At 39.5% G+C, this 8,530-nt stretch overlaps 1 protein-coding gene across 1 annotated transcript; it reads left to right on the top strand.

Annotated features, from left to right (window-relative positions):
- The first annotated feature begins 7,068 nt into the window (after window positions 1-7,068).
- On the top strand, window positions 7,069-7,431 carry LOC143593581 (uncharacterized). The gene has a single exon (XM_077073174.1). It carries the CDS (start codon window positions 7,069-7,071, stop codon window positions 7,429-7,431), a length of 363 nt encoding a protein of 120 aa, XP_076929289.1.
- The last annotated feature ends 1,099 nt before the right edge of the window (window positions 7,432-8,530 follow it).

Below are 8,530 nucleotides of genomic sequence, written 5' to 3'. Positions count from 1 at the left end.
AATCAAGTTTCACACTAATCGATTCGAGTTTCAATTCGATTCGAGTCGTTTGAAAAGTCAATTCGATTCGTTTCACTTTCACTCGACCCTTTTTTCCTCCAAACGTCGAGTTTCCCACGAACTTGATTCGAATATGGGTTTTCCTGGCTATCCATTCTCATCACTTTCTTTGAGAAACCTATTACGGACGTGAACGATTTCAATTCATACTTAACGGAGCTAGTTCACAAATATATTAATAGCTGATTGAACGGCTGTGTGATACGTTAGTGGAAGTGTGTTTGTGTGTTGACAGAATAATTTGACAGAGTAATGGCTTGTTAATAATATAATTCACACTTCTGTTAAATTAAGCATCAAGGTACAGGTTTATATAAAAGATAAACCCATTCGTTATACATCCCATAACGAATGGGGATCAATAGTCTTCAATCCCTAACACTAAATTAAAGTATAATGAATGACTCATTCGTTATACCTTATTTTGTAGGTTCCCAGCCGGATCTACACGGGAGTATCTCGTAACACGAGGGTGCGGAATCCCCACGTATGCGATGCGAGTGTCAAGATGATTAATACATTAAATATAAGCAAACACACATGAACTTAAGATAATACTTGATATATTGCAAAGGTCAACACGTGATACAGAGAATCACAAAACAAATCGTTCTCCCAAGACTTAACCAAAACACCGAAGTTATGAGTTTATATAACTCGACAACTTCGCCTAACATACTAGGCGAAGTTGTCATAACTTCGCTAATCCTTCAAGTTCGCTTAACACACTAGCGAACATACAATAACATGTTCAATATAAACTAACAATATAAATGATTACAGACACAACTAAACACGAGATACTGAACTACTGGCATCATGCACCAACACATTTGTTAACATTCCATAACAAATGGTACAAATAACTTAAGGATAGGGCTCATTCGTTATGCATTCCATAATGAATGGCATGAATACATAACGGATGGACTCATTCTTTATACATCCTTAATGAATGGCCAATAATCATAACCGACGAAATACACAATTCCCAAAATGCCCATTACATTAATAATAAAATATTACAATAGGTAAACAAAGACCGAGACACAAATCAATGCACTAACAAACTCCCCCTCGTCTCGTGCTATTTGTCATCGATTACGCGAATCTTTTGGTATTCCAGTTAGCGAAACTATGAAATCCAAACTCATTACAAACACGTACCACGCATCGAAATTGTATAGATCGATCATAATCCTTTATTTTGGCAAATCGGATCTCGTTCTTGAATAACGTGTTGTTGTCTAATTTCGATAAGTTAACTAACCACATCGGATCTATCACCCTTATGAACTCTGTCTTCAGTCCCGTACCAAGTACGATAACGGCTTCACCGGTGCGGTTGTCGTAATACCACCGATTGAATGTCTTGTAAAGACTTTGGTGAAAAGTCTTCACAGGAACTCACTTTAAGGTCGGCGGCGATTTTACCTTTAAAACAAGCTTTCTCCAACCATTCCTTGGATCGATATCGTCGATGTACTTTCGCGTAGTAGCCTGTGGTTTAAAAAACTTGAACCTGTGAAGTAACTCAAACAATAAATGACAATAAAACCAATTTGCCATTTCGCTTTTTCCACGATTGACAAACAAACAGCCTATTTGCGAGTGTACGCACGTCCCATCTCTGTAAAGTAAGAACATTTGCAATGTGTTGATAATGATGCACACCATGTTTCCACTTTATGATGCATACCTTAAGCTCCGAGTCATAGAGCCCAGAGACGATATCACCTTTGACCGTCTTTGATGCTTTGAATGATGTCATTTGGTGAGCAGTCACACGAGCCTTGACCTGCCTATCCATATCTTGCTTTGAATACCTTAAAACGTCAATGAGCTTCAAAAATTTAGTCTCGTTGTGTCCAAGCATACCCTCAACGCCGGGTTTCTTCGATCCCGACCCAGATTACTTAACCTAGTATTTCTTATTTTTACTCAAACGCTCTTCAGCTGCTTGCACATGCTCCGTAGTAAAAAAATTGGAATACCTGGATATGTAGTAGTACGCGTGTATAGATCAGGATACTCCTCAGCTATCACGTTTTCAATCTCCACTTCTTCATAATTAAACAACGTATCCCGAGACGGGATACTAGTGTCAAACCTGCCCTCATCATCATCAATTACCTCCACATCCTCCTCAGCCTCTAACTTAGCCAACTGTTCGTTATTTAAACCGAGCGATAACACGATCTAATCTTGGGTTAAGGATTGATCAATAAATTCACCTTCATCGATCTCGTCGGTGTTAACCATACTCATGATAAAACCTGGTTCTTTGTCATAAATAAAACTGTATTGGCCTTTACACACTCAATAGGTCACACATTAGTAGTGTCACGGTACACCACTAACTGCTTATCTCCACCTTCAGAACCAACACCAACAGACGTACCGGAAGTACCTGTCTTTTGTTGCTGCTCACCACCACTTGTACTAGCATCAGGGTATTTTTCATCGTCATTTCCCTTCAACTTCTTTAGCATGTCGTCTTTACACATGAGTTGAAGGATGACGTCTTCTTGTTCTTTCGATCACATCGGCGTTAAACATACTCATGACAACACCTTGTATGTTGTCCATAAATAAAACCGTATTGGCTTTACAAACTCAATAAGTCGCACGTTAGTAGTGTCACGGGACGCCACTAGTTTCTTATCTCCACCTTCAGAACCACACCCAGCAAAAGTACTAGAAGTACCTGTCTTTTGTTGCTGCTCACCACAACTTGTACCAACATCAGGGTATTTTTGATCGTCATTTCCCATCAACTTCTTTAGCATGTTGTATTTGCACATGAGTTGAAGGATGCGTCTTCTTGTTCTTTGATTTTCTCCCCCTGAGTAGTAACCAAAGCTCGAAGCTCACGATTCTTTCATTGACAATAAGAGATGTGGCTTACCATCTTTCATTGATATAACCGCATTTGATCTTGAAGTTGGCGGTCAGCGGTATCTGACTTTCCTGATGGTGTATCAAACTCAACAGCGTGTCCATTTGTTGAGGAACAATCAGACGGTGGAAAGTCGGAGGGATTTACTGCACAGGACCTTGAGGACAATTAAACCTTATATAGGATACCGTCGTTGGCTACGTAGGCATCAGTGTTGGGGAAGGAGTTGTATCCACGGTAGTAATCAGAGATGTCGTCATTGGAGACAGCATCGATTGTGGAATTGATGTAAATCTCGGATTAAAAAATTCCGTCGTCGTCAAAGCAATAGCAAGGGTACTGACAACAGTAGGAACCACTGTTGTTTGTTGTGTAATCGAAGATCTTGGTTCAAATGGACATAATATAATGCTAAACATATATATTTCTCGTGTGTAATTATTTAATATTTAATATTTTTGTTCGTTTTTAGTCAATATTTGTATACTACTAACATTATTATGTTTTGTAGGTTCCGGGAATTGTTCTTGATCAAAAAGGGCAAAAAATGAGTCAAAACGAGCCAATACGAGAAGTCAGAACGTGTCAGGAAGGAACCGAAAGAAGAACCAATCAGACCAGGCCGATCGGACCGCCCTACCCCAGATGCCGCGCCGCGTGACCATGGGGGTACACCATGGCCGTGAGGCGCCTACACCCTTATTTCCAGAACGTTTTGTGTTTTTTGTTCAGTGTTGGGCCTTGTTTCAGTATAAAAGTACCCCTAATCTTAACCTGAACAATACTCTACTACCACCAGACGAATTTGGAGTATACGAGAGATATTATTCGAGTTTCTTGGTGGTTTTGAAGGCACGAGAACATCCAGTGAAGAGACATACGTTCGCGTGTGAAAATTACAGGTTTTATCATCTATGATTTTCCGTTTCTCATGCTTTAACCATGTTTTCGGTTTTATGTACATTGTTTGATTTATATTACACGATGCTAATATAAACTTTATAAACTATCTGGGTCGTGATGTACCTTTGTTTGGTTTGATTTTGATTGAGATTTCGTTCGTTATAGATTTTATGTTTTAAGTAAAGTGTTGAGTTTGATTTAATTAATGCGTATGATTACTTGGTTTTATTTGCTTAGATCTATTGTTTCATAATGCCTTTGTTGACTGTTTCATAGTATAGGGTTTTGTTAGGTCATTTATTGTGTGTTCTTGACTAGTTTGTGATTGAATTCGAATAAGATCATAGAAACAATAGAATTAATTAAATAGATAAAAGTGAGTTGTTAGCTTAGAAAGCTGTAAGGTGATAGGTTATTGACAGATCTTTGTTGGTTAGTATTGCTAGATTTAGTTCTTTGTAAGGAGTCTGCCTAGGTTTGATTGTGAACTTAGTCTATTAAGTCAACTGAGTCTACTTAGCTATCTTTGATTTCTGCGCTGTAACGTAGGATTTCACCATAAAGATACTTAGACACAAGCAATTAAATAACCGTAAGAAAGTTTAATATTTAAAATTGTTGTGTCTTAAAACTTGTTAGAAACTCATACGTGTCTTCTTGAAGGGTCAATGGTCATGTTCGAGTTTCCTGTCAAGGGTTTATCTTATGATCCCAGTTCCATAACTTAAGTTTCCTAGTTAGTTAATAGTCATAACTTAGAGGATTCTAGCCTAGGTAGTTACTTCCATCATCTGAATTAATCTAAGTATTTTAATAGTTTATTATATTTAATTAATTAGGGTTTACTTTTAGGTTAAAATTATTTAGTTTTTAAATCCCCCTTAAAACAATTTAAATAAATAGTTGTGTCATTTAGTCGAGTCTAATTTGCTAGTTACATAATTTAAAGAGTCTCGTGGGTTCGATTTCCGGACTTACTTAGCTATACTAGATTCGACCGGTACACTTGCCGGTTGCTAGTTTAAGTTAACTTTAAGAGTCTAGAGTATTACGTAGTGTCTAGTTTTAGCGTATCTTTATTCGACTACTTTTAGCACATCAAGTTTTTGGCGCCGTTGTTGGGGATTGCGTTATTAGCTTTTATTAGACTTACTTGCTACGTACGTGTTTGTTTTATTTTCGTTTGAGTTGTAGGTGTCTAATTTGATTTTAGTTTATTGTTGTTTTAGTTTTTATTTTTTAGTCTACTTACCTCGTCTGTTGCGTTTTTCAGGTGTATGCCACATCTTCGTTCGCAAGGACCACCACAGGCTAATCTTGAATTTCCTCCATGGAAGACCGAGGCTAGTTCGTCAGTAGAAAAATAACCATCAGAACTAATTCTACACCAAAGTCATCACCACATAGTTCACCACCAGAAAGACCGAGAAGTCAACCAAAAGTCCAAATGGCCGACGATAGAACAGTTGCTGCTCAAGCCTTTGATGGCTTAACCGGAAACTAATCATGCATCATCATTCCCGAGATCAACAATCCCAACTCATGGCAGATTCCGTCATACGTCATGAACAATCTCGTTCAAACTAATCAGTTTCATGGGCGTGATGACGAGGATGCATTGGCACAGATTAACCGGCTCTACCGCATTTTAAAACTTTTTAATTTACATGGTGCTACTTAAGATGCTATGCTTTACATCTTTTTCCTTTTTCACTTGCAGGAAAAGCAGCTCTTTGGCTTCACACTCAGGTACCTGGCACGTTCACTACTTGGGAAGCACTGCGTTAAGCTTATATCAAGAAATACTTCCCAATTGCTAAAACGGCTATTCTTCGTGATCAAATTCATTCTTTTCACATGGAGCTGGATGAACAATATTGTCATGCTTGGGAGCGTTTTCAAAACCTGCTGTCTCGTTGCTCACAAAATGGTCTCACACCATGGGCTCTCGTGGAGATATTTTACAATGGGCTGAACTATGAAAATAATGTTCATTTCAATACAGCCGCGGGAGGAAATCTAATGGCACCGAAGGTAACGAGATGTTTGAAAGCATTGCTCAATCAAACAACGCCAAAGGGCCACATCACGGGAATTCCACAACAATCACAAGTACATCCTCATCCTCTCGAGGTGTACACCAGGTTAATCTGGATACTAGTGTGTTTGTTGCTTTGGAATCATTAACTAGAGACGTGAAGGAACTTAAGGCAAATGTGGACAAGTGTGAGTTTTGTAGGGGTGGACATGGTACTTTGGAGTTCCCGTTGATGAATCAAGAGGTCAATTTTGTTGCTAGTCATAATAGGTTTCCCAACAACTACAACAACAATAATCCGAATTGGAACACCTAAAAGAACCCAAATCATAACAACTCCAATTGGTGTCCGGCGGGCGCACCACCTGGCTTACAAAATTCATATAATCAAGGACAAGGTCAGTATTTCAACAATAGTAATAACAATGGTACTAATGTTCAAAATAACGTGCATGATTCGAATGGTGGATTGGGAAGTCTTGAGGATATGATGAAGCAAATCTCGGAGAGAGATCAATCCACACAGAAAAAGTTTGCCGAGCAAGACCTACTCTTCAAGAATCAACAATCATCGTTGCTTGACCTTCAAAGGTCCGTAGGTTATATTTCTCGGCGTCTCGATGAGAGGCCTCATGGACGGTTTTCTGGTACTACTCAACCGAATCCGGCCGCTCAATTGAAAGCCATTACTACTCGTAGAAGAAAAATTTTGGGTCCCGAGGTGGTTAAAGAAATGGTTGAAGTTGAAGAAGAGGAGGTGGTAGATGAAGAGATTGAGATGGAGGCTCCGAGGAAAAAACAAGGTAATACACCAATTATTGAGCCACAAGCTGAGAAAAAGTTGGTTGAAGTCCAGCCACCACCCATCATTGATCTTGCCCATGTTCCGTATCCCGATCGTCTCAAGCATCAAAAGTACACGAGGGAATACATGCATTTTTTAGATATGTTCCGGCAGTTGAAGATCAATCTTCCGTTTATTGAAGCACTCCAACACATGCCAAAGCATGCGAAATTTTTGAAGGATTTACTCAACGGAAAAGATTGCTTGGGAGAGGCTTCATCTATCCCACTTAACGGGGATTGATCAGCGGTAGTGTTGAATCGGGTCCCGGAAAAGTTGTCGGATCCGGATGTGTTTACGATCCCATGTATGTTTGTAAGTGATATGATAAGTCAAGCGTTGGCGGAATTGGGTGCTAGTATAAATCATGTGCCATATTCGTTGTATGAGAAGTTAGAGTTGGGCGAGCTTACACCGACTCGCAGGTCATTGTCATCGGCGGATCGTTCGTTTAAATACCCGCGGGGAATTATTGATAATTTACTAGTAAAAGTGGATAAGTTTCTGTTCCCGGTGGATTTTGTGGTACTTGATATGGAGCTCGACGAGAGGGTTCCCATTATTCTTGGTAGCTCGTTTTTGAGAACGACGAAGGCTCTTGTAGATGTGTATTATGGGAGGATCACACTTCGGGTTGGTGATGAGAATGTTACTTACGATGTTGCTAAGTCGATGAAGCACCCGTGAGATCATGATGATTTTAGTGGTCCATGCCATTCAGTTTACTTTCTTAACTCTATTATTCTGGGTTTTGATACGTTTCTTGACTATATTTGTGGAACCGATCTAGTTGTGATGGATGTGGATAAAGAGTTGGAGGAAGAGGACGTGGATGACGTTTCTTGCTTGGCAGAGATTATGGAGGTTAGCGAGGTTATTTGTGAGAAATATGTGGATAAACCCTCTCCGTTGGATTTGAATGTTCTTCCATCACATTTTGAATATGCTTATCTTGAAGAATATTCGAGCTTGCCCGTTATTGTTTCTTCCAAGTTTACGGAGGAAGAGAAGTCAAAGTTGTTAGAGGTGTTGAAATTACATAAGGGGGCGACTGCATGGAGACTTTTGGATATTCAATGTATTATCCCTACTTATTGTACCCACCAGATTTAATGGAAGATGAGTATAAACCGGTGGTTCAACCCCAAAGGCGCTTTAACCCAAATATGCAAGAGTTAGTCAAGAAAGAAGTTTTAAAGGTGATAGACGCCGGGATGATTTACCCGATCCCGGATTCTCCATGGGTAAGTCTGACCCAAGTTGTTCCAAAGAAAGGGGGATGGCGGTTGTCATGAATGAAAAGAATGAACTTATTCCTTCACGTTCGGTTACTAGTTGACGTGTGTGTATTGATAATCGGAGGTTGAATGACGCCACTCGAAAGGACCATTTCCCTTTGCCGTTTATTGATCAAATGTTGGAGCGTCTCGCAGGTAAACAATTATATTGTTTTGTTGATGGTTTTTCAGGTTATTTTCAGATTCCAATCGCAGCGGAAGACCAAGAGAATACGACTTTTACATGTCCGTATGGCACATATGCGTATCGTGGCATGCCGTTTGGTTTGTGTAATGCTCTGGCTACCTTTCAGGATATGTTAGAGACGTCCATGGAGGTGTTTATGGATGATTTTTCGGTGTACGGTAAAACTTTCGATCAGTGTTTTGGTAATCTTGAGAGGATGTTGAAACGGTGCATTGAGACGTAGTTGATGTTGAACTGGGAAAAGTGTCACTTTATGGTGACGGAAGGGATCGTATTGGGTCATAATATTTCAAGAGATGGT

Source organism: Bidens hawaiensis, unplaced genomic scaffold (assembly GCF_021521415.1).
Source record: "Bidens hawaiensis isolate Kalapana, Puna unplaced genomic scaffold, B.hawaiensis_p1.1 tig00042384_1, whole genome shotgun sequence".
In the NCBI taxonomy this organism is placed as follows: Eukaryota; Viridiplantae; Streptophyta; class Magnoliopsida; order Asterales; family Asteraceae; genus Bidens; species Bidens hawaiensis.
The sequence above is the reverse complement of the archived record's forward strand: the minus strand, read 5'-3'. Positions and strand labels throughout refer to the sequence as shown.

Coding starts and splice junctions, on each gene's coding strand:
- LOC143593581 (XM_077073174.1), top strand. CDS start 7,069: ATGATAAGTCAAGCGTTGGCGGAATTGGGTGCTAGTATAAATCATGTG.